At 50.8% G+C, this 19,869-nt stretch overlaps 1 protein-coding gene and 1 long non-coding RNA gene across 5 annotated transcripts in view; one reads left to right on the top strand and one right to left on the bottom strand.

Annotated features, from left to right (window-relative positions):
• Positions 1-16,671, top strand: part of KDM4A (lysine demethylase 4A) — a 44,776-nt gene extending 28,105 nt beyond the window's left edge. For all 4 annotated transcript variants that reach the window (XM_029946795.1, XM_029946797.1, XM_029946794.1 and 1 more), the window contains 10 exons: positions 4,299-4,480; positions 5,975-6,179; positions 6,660-6,736; positions 7,387-7,442; positions 9,118-9,226; positions 9,545-9,730; positions 13,108-13,278; positions 15,775-15,894; positions 16,178-16,270; positions 16,400-16,671. In XM_029946795.1, the coding sequence (XP_029802655.1) occupies positions 4,299-4,480; positions 5,975-6,179; positions 6,660-6,736; positions 7,387-7,442; positions 9,118-9,226; positions 9,545-9,730; positions 13,108-13,278; positions 15,775-15,894; positions 16,178-16,270; positions 16,400-16,540 (1,340 nt within the window). In that variant the 3' untranslated portion in view covers positions 16,541-16,671. The remainder of the gene's footprint in view (positions 1-4,298; positions 4,481-5,974; positions 6,180-6,659; positions 6,737-7,386; positions 7,443-9,117; positions 9,227-9,544; positions 9,731-13,107; positions 13,279-15,774; positions 15,895-16,177; positions 16,271-16,399) is intronic.
• A 2,288-nt stretch (positions 16,672-18,959) lies between these two features.
• Positions 18,960-19,863, bottom strand: LOC115299108. The gene is made up of 2 exons (XR_003911986.1): positions 19,484-19,863; positions 18,960-19,327 (listed from the first exon to the last, which is right to left on the bottom strand). It is a non-coding gene; the product is annotated as an uncharacterized LOC115299108 (long non-coding RNA).
• Between the last annotated feature and the right edge of the window lie 6 nt (positions 19,864-19,869).

Raw genomic sequence — 19,869 nt, 5'->3', positions numbered from 1 at the left:
GTCTCTGAGAGCTAGGGGACGGTCTGAATGACACTTTTCAGTGAAAGTTACATTTCCAATTACAGATCAAAATGCTTATTTAAGGTCTCTTTATGGGATAAGCTGAGAAGTCGTCTTAGGTAAAAAGCACTTTCCTGGCATTACTACACTGGTCCTTCAGGCTGCACCAGGATGATGGTGGTAAGGGTTGGGAGGGGGGACGTAGTGAAGGTTTTGGGAAGATAAACTCAGCTGGATTTGGGGCTTGGGCGTGGAACTGTGAGCTTGGTAGGGACTGGAGAAGCCTGAGTTCAGTGCCTCCCTGACTTCTGGTTTTGGTTGGGTTTGGAAACCTATCTATGTTCAGTGTCTGTGCAGGATGTAAACTTGGGCTGAGCAGAGATGGTGTTTGGTAATGTTATTGGGGTACATGAGGCCACTGGGGGAGAGACACAGAGGGGAGGTGAGCAGAGGTGGTATTTGATATCTTGATAAAATATTTATTAGGGGGGCATCTGGGTGGCTCAGTCATTTAAGCATCTGACTTCGGCTCAGGTCATGATCTTGGTTCATAAGTTTGAGCCCTACATTGGGCTCAATGTCATTCTCTGCTGTCAGTGAGGAGCCTACTTGGTATCCCCTGTCCCCCTCTCACTGCCCCTCCTCTCGAAAATTAATAAACATGAAAAAAATGTATTAAAAATTTTTTTTATTGAAGCGTAGTTGACATGCTATTACATTACTTTCAGGTTTCAACATAGTGATTTGGCAACTCCGCCTTTCCCCGTGTTCCCCACGAGTGTAGCTGCTGTCTGTTTGCTCCCTTTACCTGAGTACATGTGTGAGGCCACTCCGGAGAGGGCAGTGACCCCGGGTAGGAAGGCAGGAAGAGGAGCCTGGGAAGGAGATGGGGGAGTAGATAGGGATATGGAGCAGAATGGGAACTGTGTGTGTTGCTGGCACTCAGGGAGTTGTTGCCAGCAGTGTAGTGAGATCAGGAACCTGAGCACGGGCATGTCTCTGGCGGGTCCCTTGTCACTCTTCACTGATGCCCGGGCCCTTCCTACCTAATCCTTCCGGACACCGATGTCTGCGTGGGAAGATCTGGAGTTACACCAGCCTCTCTGCTCCATAAACAAGCCCCATGTTCCCTTTCTGATCTGATGCTGTGCCCATCTCTACTGTTTTCCTTGGTAGAGGGATTGTGATATGATGCTGGGTGGGAAAAGTCTCTTGAGATCAAAGTTTCGAGTCCAAAGTGGGCCAGATCTGGAGTCAGAGCCTTAGGAAGTCCTCTTCCTCTGACCCAGGTGGGGCTTGGGTTCTCTGGGTAGCAACAGCCTAGCTTCAGGATTCCCCCTCCCCACCCCCCCAGTCCTCTGAAGGTTCTAAGTATAGATTGTAGAAAATTGGAAAAGCTAAGTTATAAAGAGGACAATAAAATTACCCTGCAAAGGTGACACTTGAACGTTTTAATGTGTTAATCTTCCTGACTTTTGTAGTCCGATATTACAGTATATCCATGTATATCTTCTTATAATAATGTAATTGAGATCATACTATACAGCCGCCCAGCGTCCTGTATTCGACAGCTGCGGCCACATTGCCAGGGGCGCGCTCTCTCCACAGGCGCTCTTGATGAACTTGGCTGCACACGCACTTGGGGTCTCCTCTGAGGGCGAGTTGCAGTCCTCCAGTCACTTGCAGTGTGCCACGAGGTGTCTTCCGAGGGTTCTCTCCTGCACAGACACCGTGACCACACCTAGGGAAATGAACAGTATTTTGTCATATTGTCCCATCTTCAGTCCATATTCATTTTTCCCTGCTTATCCCAAAAATGTGTTTTATAGCTTTATTTCTTTAAACCTATAAACCAAACTGGGGTCAGCCATCTCAACGTTTTGTTTCTTTAGTCTCTTTTAGTCTAGCATGCATCTCCCCCCTCCCCCCCGTAAGCTTTTTTTTTCAATTGAGGCATAAAACAGTGAAATGAACACATCTGTACATCTCCATGATGTCTTATGTATGTAAACTGTAAAATTCCTGCATTTTTCATTTAACATAGTGAACATCTTTCCTCCTCTTTACAGTGTGTTCATAAGTGAAGTGATTTTTGGTCCCCTATGGTTTTGAAAACAGCTGACATCACTGTGTTAATTTCTCTTTTCTGATTGGGGAGCTATTTCTGCTTCTTCTAGTCTATCTCAGTCACTCTTGTTTGGGTTAGGATAAAGAAAATACCTGCTTTGGCTTGGCTCGATTGTTCCTGCCTGGCTGTGGCTTGTAGGAGCTGATTTAATTATCTGCAGGGGCCTCCCTACGTTACCATACACTTCGCTGAGGTCACACACGAGGCAGCTGCCCAGTCTCATTAGATTAAACATGACTATGAAGGCAGAGTAGGTAACTGTTTATCTGTTCCGAGCGGGAGTTGCCAGAAATGAACAAATAAATAGGCAAGCATTAGTGGAGTGTTGTATGGGCTGCTCTGCAGAAGTCTCTAGGCCCTCTTCAAAACAGCTCTGTCTCAGATGAAGCAAGATCATCTGAGGGGCTGTATCTGGGGCTTCCTGATGGCCACACATAGCAAGATGCTAGGCATGGGGTGCCTAATGTCGTGGGGCTGGCACAGAGCTGTCTGTCAGGTGCTCCGTATCCATCCTTGGGCCGTTTTGGGGAGACTCATTGTCAAAGAACATTGCAAATGTAACTTCTTACATTTCCCTCTCTTGGGGGCGGCTTTGGAGAAAAGCTCTGGATTTGTTTATTTTGAAATTTGTTGCTCCTTCTATCAAGGATTGCCCTCATTCACCCATAATCCTAGAGCAGAGGTTTTTCCCACCTCCTTGACCTTGTTTCCATGGGGATCGATTGGCCGGTGTCTTTCCACTGATTTAGGGGGAACTGGGAAGTGTGCAGCCTTTATTGCTTCCATCTTGTTTTGTGAGCATAGGTCTTTGTTTCCATTCAGCAGCATTGTCCTTTTCTTCCAGGAAGATGGCACCCAGAGGGGATTTTCCTTTCTCAGCAGTGCTGAGGACCAATGAATTCTATGCTTTGCTATTTGGAGTAACAAATAGATGCAGTTTGTCATGTAGACCAGAGGTCTGCAAAGGCCCTACATCTTCTGTCACAAGTTCTGCTTTCTTTCCCTCAGTCCTTTAAAAATGTAAAAACAGGGGCACCTGGGTGGCTCAGTTAGTTAAGCGTCCGACTTTGGCTTGGGTCATGATCTCAACGTTCCATGAGTTCAAGCCCTACACTGGGCTTTCTGCTGTCAGCACAGAGCCCATTTCAGATTCTCTGTCCCCCTCTCTCTGCCCCTCCCCTGCCCCTCCCCTGCTTGTTCTGTCTCTCTCAAAATAAATAAAGGTAAAAAAAAAAGTAAAAATGTTTTTGTTTTTACATTAAAAAAATTTCTTTTTAATTTTTATTTTTGAGAGACAGAGAGAGAGAGTGCAAGCAGGGGAGGGTCAGAGAGAGAGGGAGACACAGAAATTGAAGCAGGCTCCAGGCTCTGAGCTAGCTGTCAGCCCAGAGCCCGATGTGGGGCTTGAACCCACGAACCGTGGGATCATGACCTGAGCCGAAGCCAGACGCTTAACTGACTGAGCCACCCAGGCGCCCCTGTTTTTACATTTTTGAAAGCTCCCCAAGTGGACTGCATTTGGCCTGCAGGCCATTGTGTGGTAGGCTTTGGTCTAGATTCAAGGTGTTATATCTTTTGGCTGGGAGAGAGGGTTTGTCTTGGACGCACTCTGCCTTCTTCTGAGGCAGAGCCAGGATGGTTGTGGATCCCTGTCCAGAAAAGGCAGGTATTATCCCACTGCCCTTTCCAGAGGGAGCTGGAAAGTTCTGGCCAAGGCACATGATGTAAAAATTATTAAGCCTTGCTATTTCCTTGTTATTTTTTTTTCTTGTTTCCCTTCAGTGTAACTAAAGAGAAAACTCTTAAATAAGGACTCAACATGCTGACATATTGGAGGCAGCACGTAACATGGTTTCTGGCAAGACCCCGTTGTGCTGTGCTGCCCTTGGGCACAAGGGTTGAACACAGGCAGTTGTTGGGGAGAGGAGAGCGGGCTGACTGCCTGGGGCAAGAAGCCTTGCCAGAGAGGGGGCTACAGACAGGGCTGTGCAAATTCTTCCAAGTATTGAGTCTATTGATAATCACTTCTGCCCTTTGCCTTTATGACCTGTAGGATCTTGGGTGTAGTTCAGACCTGAGACCGAAAGTCTGGGCTGAGCTCATCCACTTTCTAGGCAGAGCTACAGATGTGCAGGGCTGGTGCTGACTCACATTCTGCTTCCTGCTCTAGAGTCCTCTGAACAGCTGACCCCCGAGGAGGAGGCTGAGGAGACAGAGGCCTGGGCCAAGCCCCTGAGCCAACTGTGGCAGAACCGACCCCCGAACTTTGAGGCTGAAAAGGAATTCAATGAGACCATGGCCCAGCAGGCCCCTCACTGCGCCGTCTGTATGATCTTTCAGACCTACCATCAGGTAAGTCCACTTTGTCCTTTCTGTTTACCTAGGACTGGGAGTCCAGCGGGAAGCGAGGTTTAATTGAGGGTATATAGCTTGTCACTGGTTGTCTTGGGAAAGGTGTTCTAGTGTTTGCTGCCCCATCGGAGTGCTGGCCAGCCTTTTCCAGGCAGATAATCGAGCAATATGGCTTTTCTCTTGACAACGGTTTGTGGAAGAGCAGGAGTGGGGCTTAGCCTTGACTCGGTGGGATTCTCTGCACCCTGTGCACTCACATTATTTGCAGAGGAACCTTGCTCTAGGCAGTGATGATTCCTTCCAGGTGGGTTTTCATCCTGGCCAGTCTGGAGCACTGTGCCTTTCTTTCAGACAGCCTTCCGGATTCTCTGCTGTTGTGTCTGCCTTTCTCGTTGCCACCGCTGGTACTGGCAGCAGTCAGAAGGCACTTGCGAAGGGTCTGTGGGAGGGAGAGGAGGGGGGGGAGCATTGGAGCCGAGCTCCTCTGTACTCCTCCCACTCCTCGGGCATTTGATGGCAGTCTTTGGGTTCAGCCTTGGGAGTCAGGAGTACATCCACACTGGCGTGTGCCAGGTGAGTAACTCCAGCTCACCTGGGACCTGCACAAGGTGGCCTGTGGCTAACCAGTCATCTGTTGGTTAAGGTGGCATGGCTACACTGAGCCTGGCACCGCCACAGATGTACACGCTTGCCAAAAATGGAACCTTAGACCAACATACTTTGGATTAACCACTCAGTGCTTCTTTCCGCTGACTGATGAAAAAGCAAAACTGAAGAGCTGTGTGTACCCTTGGCCTGTGAGACAAGAGAATGGACTAGGTTCACTGTCAGCAGGTCCCCTGAGTGGGCCCCTGGCCTTCAGGAGGGCCACATGCTTCAGGGTGACATGTTTTGGGCCCTATCCTCGAAATGGTGGTGACGATGCCATCCATAGACTGAGCCAGCATATGTTTGTAGTCAGGTGTTTGCTGTGGGAGGTATGTGGATGTTCTTTCTGGAGATTCTGGAGGGACCTGAGCCAGGAATCACAGGTGGGCCTCCTGCCGTGTGGCGGTGCTGCTGCTCAGGGAACATGCTGCTATGAGCCTCAGGGGGGATTCTGTGCTGGTCCGTTAGGAGCACCTGTCCTGGGTCCTCTCCCTGGGTAGGGACCACTGTGCGGTGCCGCGCATCAGGGAGCCCACAAGAGCAGCCTCGCTAACGTCTCAGTGCATTTTATTACCACTTGGTTTGGGAAGTTTGAAATCCCAGTTGCCTGTTACCTTGCTCCCTTTCCTCAGTTGTCCTCAGGGGCCTTTGTTTGATGCCTCCATGAGAAATTGAATTGGAGTCATTAGAGGTAACTTCAATTAGCAGCTCTGGGATAATGGCTGTGCACCCGGGAGCTGTAGCCAGAGTCCTGCCAGGAAGAGAGGCAGCTTTTTGCTGACAGAGCAGATGGAGGCTGGGAAACAGGCGCATGGTCACGGAATCATGCACTGGCTCTCTCCTTAGGTGGAGTTTGGGGGCCTTAGTCAGAGCTGTGGCAATACTCCAGATTTAGCCCCCCAGAAGCAGAGGACCAAGCCATTGATTCCTGAAATGTGTTTCACCTCAACTGGCTGCAGCACGGACATCAACCTTTCTACCCCTTACCTTGAGGAGGACGGTACCAGCCTTCTAGTTTCCTGCAAGAAGTGCAGTGTCCGGGTCCACGCCAGTGAGTGCCTTGCTTTTTGTCTGCGTCCTGACCCGGGGGGCCTGAGCCTTCTTACTACAAGTCCTGCCCCATGTTGGCCTCCCCACCAGCCTCCCAGTGGCCTCCCCAGGTCCCGAGTGCAAAGATTGCTTTTGTGTTCTTGGGGAGTTTGCCGCTGATGAAGTTGGTAGTTTCACTGACTTTGGGGTCCGTGCTTGGACAGTCAACCTTGTGCTGTTGTCTGGGCTGTAGATACCAGGAGGGGAATAGTCCCTGCTGCTCCCTCGGTGTTTGTAGTAGTGCTTCTATAGTCTCTCACTTCTCGAGACTTTGGGCCATACTGTATGGGTGAACCCTGGGGACCCTGACTTTAGAATTCAGGGGTCTTTCTCTAAGATTTGGTCGCTCCTTTCAGACTTGTGGTATATGAGAAAGAGTCACCAGTCTACATTCTGACTCTGGTCTCTGAGTTTAATTTGCTCACCTTGGTGTCCTTGGTAGGTTGCTATGGAGTACCGCCTGCAAAGGCTTCTGAAGACTGGATGTGTTCTCGGTGTTCCGCCAATGCCCTGGAGGAGGTGAGTGCTGGACTTGGGATTTGCTTAGAGCCAGGTTTTTTCATGTGGACCTTCTGTCCCCAGCAGTCTGGGCGGGTCTTGGTACACAGTATGTCAGAGAGTGTGTCTTGTCAGAATAAAACCCCCCAGGACAGTGGCTGCTGCCTGGCTGTGTCAGGGCATGAATGGAGTCTGGAAGCTGCGTTTGCTACATTGGGTCGAGACCAAGTAGAGGGCCTCCAGGAGACAAGCTGTAACCCCCTTTGAAGAATGCATTGGGTTGGGGCATCAGAACAGGGCTCAGATGGTTCATTTTGCAGCTTAGTCTTCATCACTGCCTGCCCTGGAACCTGGCAGTGCCCACATAGGAAGCAGAGTCCTGTAGTGCCTCCAGGTTGAGCAGGATGTCATTGGTTACAGTTGTTAGCAGTCACAGTGAAGAGGCTTATGTTAAATCAAGTGACTGGTGTGCTTTAGCCCTGGGTGGTCTCCCTGTCTTCCTGTAGGGGAGTCCTGCTTACAAGGGCTGCGTAGGTGAGGCCCCACCTGCCGTTAAGCCACTTTCTTGGGTGGAGGCTCCAGTTACCCAAAGGAGGCCAAGGAGAGGGCAGATTGGATATTAGTGACTTGGTGGTAACCACCCTTCCTTCCCCCCGCTCCCTTCTTGGCAGGACTGCTGTTTGTGCTCATTACGAGGGGGAGCCCTCCAGAGAGCGAATGATGACAGGTGAGTTTCTGAGCAGTGGCTCGGGATGCGTGGTTCTGGGGCAGAGGCACTGGGACGGCAGTGGCTGTTCACTAGAGTGACCAAGAAGCGTTGGGGAAGCACGTTGCTGGGGGTGGAATAGTATCTTCAAGGCTAATTTTAAAAATGAGATGCTGCAGGGAGCCAAGCAGCCCTGGACCTTTCCACCTCCAGCTTCCCCTCCGAGGCAGAGGTATAAGTGATGTCCTCCTTTCAGGGGAGCTAAGACCGACTCTCGAGGGTGTGGAGATCCTGTGCAGGAGATTTAGAGGCTCCAGGCTGGCAGTGAGGACCATTTCCTTGTTGCAGCCGGGCGGGTGCAGAGCTGGCTGTGGCCCCATGGGCTCCTGAGCACGCGCTCTCTGGCTCAGACAGGTTGTCAGAGCCAGCATGTGTGTCCTCAGGGAGGAGGGTGGGATGATGACAGTTCAGCCTCGCCCACCTGCTGTGGAGTCAAGTCTATGGAAGGGAAGTCTGGGCGAAGTCTGGGCGTAGCAGCCGTCCGACAGCTCATTTCCACCAAGCTGACTCCTTGTACCTGGTCTTTGCTTACTTGTTCTGAGGTAGAAATGTGAGGCCAATGAGGGGATTGCCCTGGAAAGCTGGCTGTCTACGGGGTGTAGTACCCATGGTCAGTGGACAGCCAGTGGCAAATATCCTGCCTCCAGCTCAAGTCCTGTGGGAATCAGAGCTCCTGCAGCACAAGACCCCTACCCCCCATGCTGTTCCACACAGACCAGACTGCTCTTCTGCTTGCTGCTTCCAACCTTTAAAGGCACTGTGCTGCCATGACTTGAGGTCGTCGGGTTCCTCACAGTTGTGAAAGAGTGCTGTTAAAAGTTCTTCCTTACTTGGGTGTAGATGGCCCTGCTTAAGCCTCCCACCTTATCCGCACAATCCGAGTTCTGCCCTGTGGGGCCACGCCAGACAGATCTGTTCCCACTCGCATAGGAGCCCCGCCAGGGCCGCAGATAGCTTCCGTGTGGGCCCTGCGCTGCCCGTCGTAGGTTTTCACCTGGCCTCACGTTAAGGGCTTTCAGCATCTTCATTGTTCTCATGGCTCATATCTGTTTCTCAAAATGCCCAGAACTTTAATTCTCTGAGGATGTCTGTTGAACAGACCTGTCAGAGCAAGTGGGGCTTGGGCCACACCTTAATGAATGAGTGTGCAGTGGATGAAGGGAGAGCCAGGGGTTGCCTCAGCCCCTGGGGAAAGGCTGGGAGGAGGCCTAGAGGGCAGAGCTGTGGCTACGGGCAGACAGCCCACAGATGGAGACATATGAGGAAGCACCCAGCTCCTGCGGTAAAAGAAGTCTATATAGGACTCTGATTTCTTCTCACTGCCTGAAGCCTGCCCCACTCCCTTAGGTCTGGTTCTGCTGATTTTGCAACAGATTGTGAATGAGTTAGTGGTATGAAGTGCGACCCTGTGCTGGCCCAGGGCGGTGTGGTGGGAGCCCATTTCTGTCCTTGGTGTGGAGACACTTCTGGTTCCTTCCTTGCTGGGTTCTGGGACCTTGCAGGTGGAAGTGAGCAGCCATGTTGGGTTGGGGAGAAAGCACTATCAGCAGGCCCGCCTACTCTTGAATCATTAGATTTGATGAGGCCACAGGGCCTTGGAGCCAGAGGTGACTGAGGTAGACTTTCCTTTTGGCAGGTGGGTCCACGTCTCGTGCGCTGTGGCAATATTGGAAGCAAGGTTTGTCAACATTGCTGAAAGAAGTCCAGTGGACGTGAGCAAAATTCCGCTGCCCCGCTTCAAACTGGTAAGGAAGAGGAGATGGGCTTGGAGATGCTACATCATTGCCCTATTTTGACTGTCTGGGTGGAGGAAAACATAACACGCCCTGTGTGGCCCAGTGGTCATCATTGACCCTTCGGTTGGGTCAGGGCTTGTGAGCCACCAAATGTTAGAAGAGGACACGCATCCTCAGACAAGAGGTTAAGAGAGGTGTGTGTACACTCTTGTTTGGGACGAAGGGTGGCTCTTGCTCATGGGGCTCTGTGTGTTTAGGCAGGGGGGCAGTGGAGGACACGGCACCGTGAGCTCCTGGAGTCACCAGCTTGCTTCTGCTGTGTCCTAGAAATGTGTCTTCTGTAAGAAGCGGAGGAAAAGAACGGCCGGCTGCTGTGTGCAGTGCTCCCACGGTCGCTGTCCAACTGCCTTCCACGTGAGCTGCGCCCAGGCTGCCGGGGTGATGATGCAGCCGGATGACTGGCCTTTCGTTGTCTTCATTACCTGCTTTCGGCACAAGATTCCTAATTTGGAGGTGAGGGAAGATGCCATTCTAGAATCCTCCTGACCGTTTCTAGGATCATTTTTTTCTGCAGGCTGTCCATTTACTGTGTCAGCACGTATTTTCTCCAGCCTTATGCTGTATAGAGACTGCTGATGAGTAGGGACTCACAGGTGGTCCCTATGCATCTCTGTTGCCTGCCTTCTGCTTCCTAATCCAGCGGCACCAAGCTGCTTGTGGTTGATTCCTTCTGATTATGTCTACTTGTTTGCCCCTCCTTGAGGGGCCCTGTTATTAATGTGAGTGTCCTGTCACCTACCACTGTGTCTGGGGCAGAGCAGAAGCTATGCAGATGTGGTGAACTGACAGAGCTTGGAACCGTTAACCATTGACTGCCGTACAGTAGGGATTTTTGTGCTTCCCTAAATATTGAAGCTTGGAGAACATTACATGTCTTAACGAGGCAAGTTATGAAGGGGTTTGGATGGAAGGTGGCATTTGATGTGGGACTTTGGAGTGCCTGGGTGGCTCAGTTGGTTAAGCGACTTCAGCTGAGGTTATGATCTTACAGTTTGTGAGTTCGAGCCCCGTGTCGGGCTCTGTGCTGACAGCTCAGAGCCTGGAGTCTACTTCCAGTTCTGTGTCTCCCTTTCTCTGTGGCCTTCCTTTGCGCACGCGCCTGCGTGCTCTCTCTATCCAAAAAAAAAAAAAAAATTGAAGTGGGACTCAAACAGTAAGTAGGAATTGTGAGAAGGAAAGTATTCAAGGCTTCAGAAGCAGAACGAGGGGCACCTGGGTGGCTCAGTTGGTTATGTGTCCAACTCTTGATTTCAGCCCAAGTCATGATCTCCCAGCTCATGAGATAGAGCCCTGCATTGAGCTCCCGTGCTGACAGTGCAGAGCCTGGCTGGGATTCTCTCTTTCCCTCTGTCTCTGCCCTTTCCCCATTTGTGCATGGACACACACACACAGACTCTCTCAAAATAAATAAATAGACGTTAAAAAAAAAAGAAACCAAATGAACAAGTCTCAGGAGAACAAACATGGAAGATGTTCTGGGAATATGGCAGGGGTGATACTTAAAGACAAACGGCAGCTGACAGTGAAGGCCCTGGACTGTCCTATTTAGGAGTTTGATCCCTCTTCCGCTCAATGAGGAGAACTCAAAAATTTAGGTTTTGAAGCATATTTTTAAGCACTTAACTCTAGTGCTGGATTCAGGGGCTCAAAGAATATGAATTTGAGGCAGGGAGATGGTTATCCTGGGAGTGAAGTGAGGTCTGGAGTGGGAACGCGCATCTAACGTGGGATCCTACGTCGGGTGGGATCGCCAGGGTTTGTCGACCACCTTGGAGAGGAGAATGGGGGAAGGGGTGAGGGATGTGAAGTTAGGACGACTCAGGTGGCTCCCCTGAAAGATAGAGAGGATGACAATATGATGCTGTTAACTGTGACCAGAACCGACTCCTGAGCAGGGCGGGTTTCCAGGGGAAAGGGGGAGAGCTGAAAAAGGAGAGGGCATTTGACTTTGAGGTCACTGCCGAAACATTCTGCTGGAGCTACCGGGAAGCAGCTGCTCTATTAGGGTGAAGATTTGAATCTTATCAGCATTTAACAGGGTTGTTCAGTCCAGTTGCCATTAGAAACTAGATGCTGGAGATCCCTAACATAAGGAGCAGATGGGGGAGGACGAGCCAGTGAAAGTAGCTGAGAAGGAGCCCACAGAGCCGGTGGAGGGCATCGGAAGCTCGAGCTCTGGGGCAGGCAGGTCTGGCATGGTGCTCGTTCGCGCCCCCTACTGAGGCGTTGCCACGGGCTCTTCTGGTCACAAACCAGCCTGTAGCTGGGGAAGTTAGAATCTAGTAGAAGAGATGGTGGTGAAGATTTGTTGACAGTGCAGTAAATATGGTAGTGAAGGGCACCGTGGAGTACCAGTCTGGAGGGGCCAACATGTCACTACCATTTGGGATCATGGAAGAGGCCTTGTTGGCCCCCTGGATCCTTGTTTTCTGTAACTATGTTTCACTGGGCATGAGAGGTGGTCAGGTGGGTTCGGAGCTCAGGAAGTGGGAAGACAGTCATTGTGAGGAGGAGACTCTGGAGGGGTGGTGGGTGAGGTAGCGCTGAGCCGAGAAGGCTCAGGGAAGCAGGAGTTTGTTATGGAGCCAAGATGGTGACTTGGGGACTGTCGTTAGCACTGCACACACTTCATTGGCAGCTGTAGACTGCCGATACTTTGAGAAAATGGGGGACTATATAGTATTTTTTTCACCAATCAGTCTGTAGTTTAATTTTAATTTTTTAAAGTTTATTTTGAGAGAGAGAGAGAAAGAGACAGAATCCCAAGTAGGCTCCGCACTGTCAACATAGAGCCTGACCTCATGAACCGTGTGATCATGACCTGAACCGAAACCAAGAGTCAGACACTTAACCAGCTGATCCACCCCAGGCATCCTCATTAATCATTCTTTAAATATCTATTGAGCATCTATTATATGTGAGTCCCAGTTTTAGGTGCTGGGGATATAAGTGAACAAGACTAAACAGTGCCTGTCTTCTTGCTACCTGTACTTGAAAGACATACAGAAGTGTGTAAGTGTACAGTATCTCAGATGGGGAGAAGGGTGATGGATAAACATGTAGCAGGATAAGGGGAACGGAAGAGGTGTAGTAAGGAACAGTGTCAGCAGGTTGACGATTGGTTGTGAGGGGGGCAGTGTGCAGAGGGCTGGGGAATAGCATTTCAAGTGGAGGGAACAGCAGAGCAATGGTTCTGAGGAGGGAATATGTTTGGCACATGTGTTCCGGGAACAGCAAGGAGGCCAGCATGGCTGGAGCGCAGTGCTTGGGGACGTTGGGAAGGAGTGGTTGGATACAGTGCTACCCCATGCTCTGTGATGTCATTTGCATCAAGGGCAAATTCAGAATGACAGGGTGAGATGACGGGGAGCCGGAGCCCTCTGTCACATGAATCTGAGGACGTCCAGGGAACCTCAGCCTTCGTGCTACAGCCCTGAGTGCAGAGCTAGTCTGAGATCTGCATAAGCATTGTCTGCGGCCCTGGGCTCCTAGCTCCTGCTGAGGGTCTACCTCGATGTCTGTCTAAGCTGCGTGCATTAGTAAGTGCTGTTTGGTCGGTTCCCGTATTCAGTATGATGTAGCAACCAGTTGTGGAGCGGGAACTCGGGAGGTGCTCCATTTATGGAGGAAAATAGGACACTGGCTCCTGGTAGTGGCCCTGCTGAGGTGTGGATGTCTGGGAGACCTGGTTCAGCTCCCATCCCCTGCTCCTTTCTATTTTCCAGTCCCATTCTCTTTCCCTGGTAAAGGGCAACCAGTCGGTCTTGGTCCCTGTTTCCCAGGCCCGTCAACTCCATGTGGGAGTAACCCAAGACTCTGTTTTTTTCCAGCGTGCCAAGGGGGCCTTGCAGAGCATCACTGCAGGCCAGAAGGTTATTAGCAAACACAAGAACGGGCGCTTCTACCAGTGTGAGGTGGTCAGGCTCACCACCGAGACCTTCTATGAAGTCAACTTTGATGATGGCTCCTTCAGTGACAATCTCTATCCTGAGGACATAGTGGTAATGTCTGGGAGGAGCTTCCTGGGCAGTTGGGAGGGGGGTGTTTGTAGGTCTAGCTGTGGGCCAGCCCGCCATTTCTAGCCAGGTTCACAGGCCTATTAGTTCCCTGAACAGAAAGAACCATTTGTGCTGGCAAAGAAAATGTATGCTGCTAGGCTACCCTGCTTCCTCTAGAAGCTCATAGGAATCTCTATTTTCTACAATACCCTGAAACACAGTGGAAGAGCCCAGGCACTGGAAACCAACCAGTGTGCCAAGAATTAATCCAGCTCTCTTTCCAATCATGCCCTCTTAGTAGATGTGTGGTCCCTGGCCGTTGAAGGCTTTGGGGCTGAGTAGGAACTGCTTGGAGATATCCCTGGCCTGCTTATGTTATTGACACCTGACACTGGAGGCTCTTGCCTGGACTCACTTCTAGGTTTCCTGGCTCAGTACTCGGGACTTAGTTCGAGTTTCTCTTAGCTGCACTGCCTTTTCTTATGTTAGACGAAGCATCAAGGTGGTGGGATGAAGCCACTTCTTCCTTTGACAAACCAGGGATTTCTCACCTTTATACCACATTAGCAGCGTAGTTGCTAAAAGCACATTCATTAGTTACAAGGTAAACCTAAGTCCTGGTAAAGATCGTATGAATAGTATCTGTGGCAGTAGAAGAGCTATGATTTACTAGGCTTTTCTAGTAAACGGGGCCCTGTGCTAAGTGCTTCAGGTCCGGTGTGCCTGTCACTTCTCATCCCGGTTCCGGGAAGCACAGGGTGTTAGCGCTGATTCACAGATCAATGATCTCAGCACTCTCTCTTCTAAAAGAAGACCCCAATGAGCTTTTTTGTGGGTTATGTCTATCAGTGTTTACTCCATTAAAAATTAAAATGGAGATTAATTGATCTAAAATAGTCTGCGGTTTTTTAAATGAAAAATAACTTTTAAAACAAAAAATATTGGTGGGAAGAATGCCATTTTCCTGCAGATCTGTCTACGTCATGTGTTCCTTCAGTCCGCTGTGATCTATTGTTTTGGTTACAGTAGATGAGAAAATTCAGCCTCACACAGTTCTGTACTAATTGGAAAGGGGAGAAGTCTTACTAGCATTTCATAACATTGTGATTATTCTTTGATACTACACCAAAACTCAACGAGTAGTATTTCTTAAAAGTTAGTCGCAGGGTGGGATCTGAAAGCAGGTCAGTGGACTTTGCACACACTCTTACATTAAAATCCACCGGTCTGTCTCGCACTGGGGATAGATCCTCACCTCTGCATAATTTTGGTCAGTTAGAAAATACTCAGACAGTGGGCTGTGAAGATCTCCCAAATGTTAGATTTTATTATATAGTATCAAAAAACATGTATTAGTATCACCATTCTTAGAAATATCTTTAAATTTGGCAAAGCTTCAAGCTAATCTTGGTGATAATTACACTTCTGAAGTTCTAATTTTTCTAAAAGCTTAGTTTTTTATCGTTGGCAGTATTGTCCGATATTTTCCTTGAAGTGACAGGCTTGTTCATTCATTTCCAAGAAGATGTCTGCCAGTACCCAAGTCTGAGTAACATAGTTTGTCTGCCAGGCATTTTTTTTCAAATAAAGCTGGAGCTCCATGAGCAAAGCAGCTCACAATTAAGTTCCACAGGGCTTTTCCTCAGGATAACCATCCTACCTCAGGATGCGGCAGAGCACCCTTTTGAGTGCTCACGTGTTCTCAAGGACTAAGGTTTGGCAGAATTAATACATTTTTCTGCTTTGTTGAGAGACCTTGTCATGTGAGACCAGGCATTTTTCTTTTTTCCCCCCTAAATTATGAGTGCATGGTGGTGCAAGATGTAATGCTTGGAGCCACTGCCCTGCGTTAAGATGCAAGCCGTTTTGCCTATATGGATTTTATACCATCGCTGCCAAGGTCAGCACAGTGAAAAGAGGCTAATAATGGTTTCCTAGTACTCTGAGATTCTTGTTCTGGTATTTCTTTTTTTTTTTTTAAATGTTTTTTTTTTTAATTTATTTTTAAGAGAGAGAGAGAGAGAAACAGCATGAACAGGGGAGGGTCAGAGAGAGAGGGAGACACAGAATCTGAAGACAGGCTCCAGGCTCTGAGCTGTCAGCACAGAGCCTGATGCGGGGCTCGAACCCACGAACCGTGAGATCATGGCCTGAGCCAACGTTGGACACTCAACCGACTGAGCCACCCAGGCACCTTTACAGGGACAGTTGAAGGAACACTAGGAGGATTCTTGATCTTGGCCCTGTGTTTATGAAGTTCACTGGAAGTTTATTCTGGCTGCTCTTTTCTGTCCCCTCAGAGCAGCAGAGGCAGAGATCTGGGGCCAGCTTATGACTTAGCAGGCATGCCTTTAACCATTGTGAGAAATGGTGAAAGCCTGCCTTGCTTGGGTGTCTGAGCAGGAATCTGCCCTGGTTCATTCTTCCCTGAGTAGGTGGCAGTCACCCCTGTGCTCACAGGGGCCTTCCTCTCACCCTTCCCCGTTACTGTTCCCTCAGAGCCAGGACTGCCTCCAGTTGGGTCCTCCTGCTGAGGGAGAAGTGGTCCAAGTCAGATGGACAGATGGCCAAGTCTACGGAGCCAAATTTGTGGCATCCCACCCTATCCAGATGTACCAGGTAGCCAAATGTTTTGGTTGGGGGCTGGGGAGTTCTTGGTTGATTCAGTGCTTCCTCTTAGAGGCAAGCCTTTGCTCTTGAGAGAGCTCAGGGGTCAGTAAGAACCTTTTCAGAGCTAGGGGCTGCCCTGTGTTCAGTCTGTCGGGGGTGGCTTCGGATTTGGCAGTCCTTACTTCAGTGTTCCGGATCCTTCCTGCTACAGCAGAAAGTTGCCACTGCACATAGTGGACTCTAGGGAGTGAGTCAGGGATGTCTTAGCCAAAGGCCTCCGTTTGCTTGGTAGGTGGAGTTCGAGGACGGCTCACAGCTTGTGGTTAAGAGAGATGACGTGTACACACTGGACGAAGAGCTTCCTAAGAGAGTCAAATCTAGACTGGTGAGTGTGTTTTGTGTGCCCTCGGTTCCTGTCTGGGAGGGAGGGAACAAGGCAAGGGTGTGTCCTTTTGTTTCCCCCTCTGCATGGTTGGCCACAAAATGCTCATTTGGCTTGCTTATTCTTCTGTAGTCAGTAGCCTCAGACATGCGCTTCAATGAGATTTTCACGGAGAAAGAGGTTAAGCAGGAAAAGAAACGGCAACGAGTGATCAACTCCAGATACCGGGAGGATTACATCGAGCCTGCGCTATACCGAGCCATCATGGAGTAGGTGCTTCCTGGGGCCGAGAGGTGCCCAGCCATCAAGGCGAGAGCACTGTGGGGTTCCACAGCACAGCAGACACTTGGAACTCTGAAGTCACAAAAGTGAAGTTGTAAAATGAAAAGGAATGGAATAACTGACCCCATCGTCTTCTCACACCCCCACCCCCATCGCATTCCGCTGTAGTGAAAGGACAAACCTTTCTTGGACATGTGGCAGCAGTCTCCCAGCTGAAGGGCTGAGCACTGAAATGGTGTGGCCGCACTGGCCTCAGTCTCCAGTGGGGCTGCCTGTGCTGGCCGGGCTGGTTGCCCTGTACCTGGCCTAGGACTTAGCTTCCTAACAACCACCTGCACCAGCTAGGCAGAGGTGCTGGTGCTTACTCCCTTCCCCCTTTTGTATTTATGTGTGTGTGTGTGTGTGTGTGTGTGTGTGTGTGTGTGTGTGTGTGTGTGTGTGTGTGTGTGTGTGTGTATGCATGCATGTGTGCGTGCACGCGTGAGTGTGCGTGTGTTTGGTTTGGACCAGCTTCTGCCAGCCCCTGGCCTTTACTTGCTTCCTTGCCTTTCCAGGGCAAACAAAATGTGAAATTCTGCCCTCAGCTGAGCAGAGTAAAGCTTCCTGGGGGTTGGCTGGAGAGGAGTGTGGCATGTTTCTGTCCCTGGAACTGCCTCAAGGGAGTGCTGGCAAAGCTGCAGTATTGAGATGTTAAGGAATTACTGCCACCACTTTGTCCTGTCTTGAAGAAGATAGGGGCAACATGTGGGCGTGTGCTCATACCATCCTAGGCACAGAGCCCCTGTGGCACAGTATTAGAGGGTGTGGGTGGGGAATTTAATGATGGAAGGATGAAGGGGGAATCTTGATGATGGAAGCAGGCAGAGCCTGGTGGGTGATTTTGTCAACAGGAAATTTGCAATCATGCAGGGGCTGGGAGGGTTAAGGTGAACTGGGGCCACTGGAGACCAGGGGCAGGTTTAGATGTGTCCCTGGTCTGGGGGTGGGAGGGAGCTGATTTGGGGGTGGGGGTGGGACTGGAGGGCAACACTGAAGGGGTTGAACAGGTTTTTGCTCCTCATGAATTTGTTTGCCTGGGCCCGGGATTGGAGGGCTTCACACCTATACCCTGTGTATACAAGAATCAGATTTATAATACTTCCCTGTTTTTTGTTACGTATGAACGCTATAAACCAAATTATTTTGAAAACTGGTGCATCACCTTGTCCTTAGCAATAAAATGTGTTGAGCAGAGGATTGGCTGTGTCTGCCCCAAGGAGCCTGAGTGGTCAGGCTTGGGGTGTGTCTAGTCATAGCCTCTGGAGTAGGGCTGGGTATTTTAAGAAAGCTTGGGAAGGATCTAGGAAGCTGTCCTAAAGGGATGGGTTCCTTGTAAAGTCCCGGTTCTGTTGCCCTGTGTTAGGGCAAGCAAGGTGGGATGCGGGGATGCGGGGGGTGGAGGGTGGGTGAGCGGGGGGGCAGAGGCACCAGCAGCTGTGAGCACCTTGTTTTGCTCCTTTGCCTGAGGGATGGGAAGGAGATGGGCATATAGGACCAGACCACTTCCACAGTCAAACTGGGTTTGATCTCTCACTTCCTGCAGCATTTGATTATCTTCATGGAGGTAGTCTAAGTTCATGCCAGCATTGGTGTTCCATACAAATTGTGGAACAAGCTTGAAAGTAGGGAGTATATTTTAGGAGCTTTAAGAGCAAGAGACTCAATTCCTAGTGGGATCCAGTGGGGTCTTGAAGCTACTCTGAGCTGCCTGTAGTTGTCTTTCCCTGGAGAAAGATCAGTTTCTTTGCCTGGTGGGTTTGTGGGGTCCAGATGGGTGAGGAGAGAGCAGCACAGAGCAGGGGGGGTGCAGCGACCAGGTGCAGGACGTGGGCACAGCAGAGCTGCTCCAGCTGGCCCTTGGAGGGCCTGGCTCTGTCCAGGTGCTGGAGAGCCTTGGGTCAGCTCAGCAGCTCTCTATGCTGCTTTGTGTCCTGGGGCTTAGGAGGTGACGTCTGGTTGTGGGGGAAAGGAGGAGCAGGAGGTTTCTAAGACACTTCTCTATGCCAACTCCTTCCTGGGCCCAAGAAAAGGAAGTTGACTTTTTTTGTCCAGGATCCAAGAATTCATTTGAGAGACTAGGCAGAGCCAGGCCTTAATGAATTGTTGAGCCCTCAGAGCACACATCTTTGAAGGGAAAGAACACTTCCCTACACTTTAGGGTCCCTGGCCTTGGTACCTCTCACTGACCCCACCATCCCCATCCGTGCTGAATGACCTGCAGGGCCGAAGTGCGTGGTCTAACCCCAGCAGAATTCTTAGCTGTTTTTCTAGAAATTTTGCACTTTGAATTTTACTCAAAGTAATGCGTCTGGGGAAACCGAAGTTTAAAGAGGTGAGGAGACTTGCTCAAATCCCACAGAACAGGCTGTTGCATTTTTCAGATATTGATTTAAGTGACCTCTACATCCCATGGGGGGTGGGGCCCAAACTCATGACCCTGAGATCAAGAGAGGCATGCTCTTCAGACGGAGCCAGGCCGGCGCCTCCAGGCAGGCCAGTGGTTTCTTCCATACTGCCTGCCAGTGCAGTCAGGTCCAGGCCTTAGCGACACACTCCAGGGGAGCGATCTAGGCAGGTTCTAACCGGAAGCCTTTTTGTCCGGGCAAACTGCCCTCCTTTCCTAAGGTAGGACCTCTGGGTTGTCAACCAAGGATCGCAGCCCGACAGTATCTTCTCCCTTGCGTCAAACCCACTGGAGGGCCTACGTTTCGCATCGTACCCCAGGTGGATGCCGGTGCTCTGCCGCGGAAATGGGGGGGTAGGGTGAAAGAAAGCTGGGACCTTGGGAGCCGCAAGGGCGAGCGGTCCGGGGCCGCGATTAAAACCCTTTCTGCCAGACTCTGAAATGGGCAATACCGAGTAGCAGCCAGGGAAAGCTGTCCCCACCTCACCCACCCTTTACTCCACAGGATCCGGCAGGGTCGCCCGGGCCGTAGAGGTCTCCAAGCCTTGGGCGTCCGAGAGCCCACTGGCGGCGCTCGGCTGGGCTCCAGGCGGCAGCTGCTACCCTCGGCGCGGAATGACGGTGGCCTCCCTGCACTCTGAGCCCAGGAGGCCCACGGCCCAACGCGTTGGCGAGAAAACAGGCTCCCGAGGGGCTGGGTCGTCCCCGTGGGCGTCAGGTGTCCGCGTGAACGGGCGCCCTCCCGGGCGTGATGCTCGGGAGGAGAAGGAGGTCTCAAGGCGGCAGACATGCCCTGCGGAGCCGAGGCGAGGTGTCCGCGCCGAGCAGCAGGGCGGGCCGGCTCGGCCCACCGGCCTGCCGCGGCTCCTCGCCGCCC

This window comes from Suricata suricatta, chromosome 8 (assembly GCF_006229205.1).
Source record: "Suricata suricatta isolate VVHF042 chromosome 8, meerkat_22Aug2017_6uvM2_HiC, whole genome shotgun sequence".
Taxonomy (NCBI): domain Eukaryota; kingdom Metazoa; phylum Chordata; class Mammalia; order Carnivora; family Herpestidae; genus Suricata; species Suricata suricatta.
Note: the sequence above shows the minus strand (reverse complement) of the source record. Positions and strands in the feature narration are given on the sequence as shown.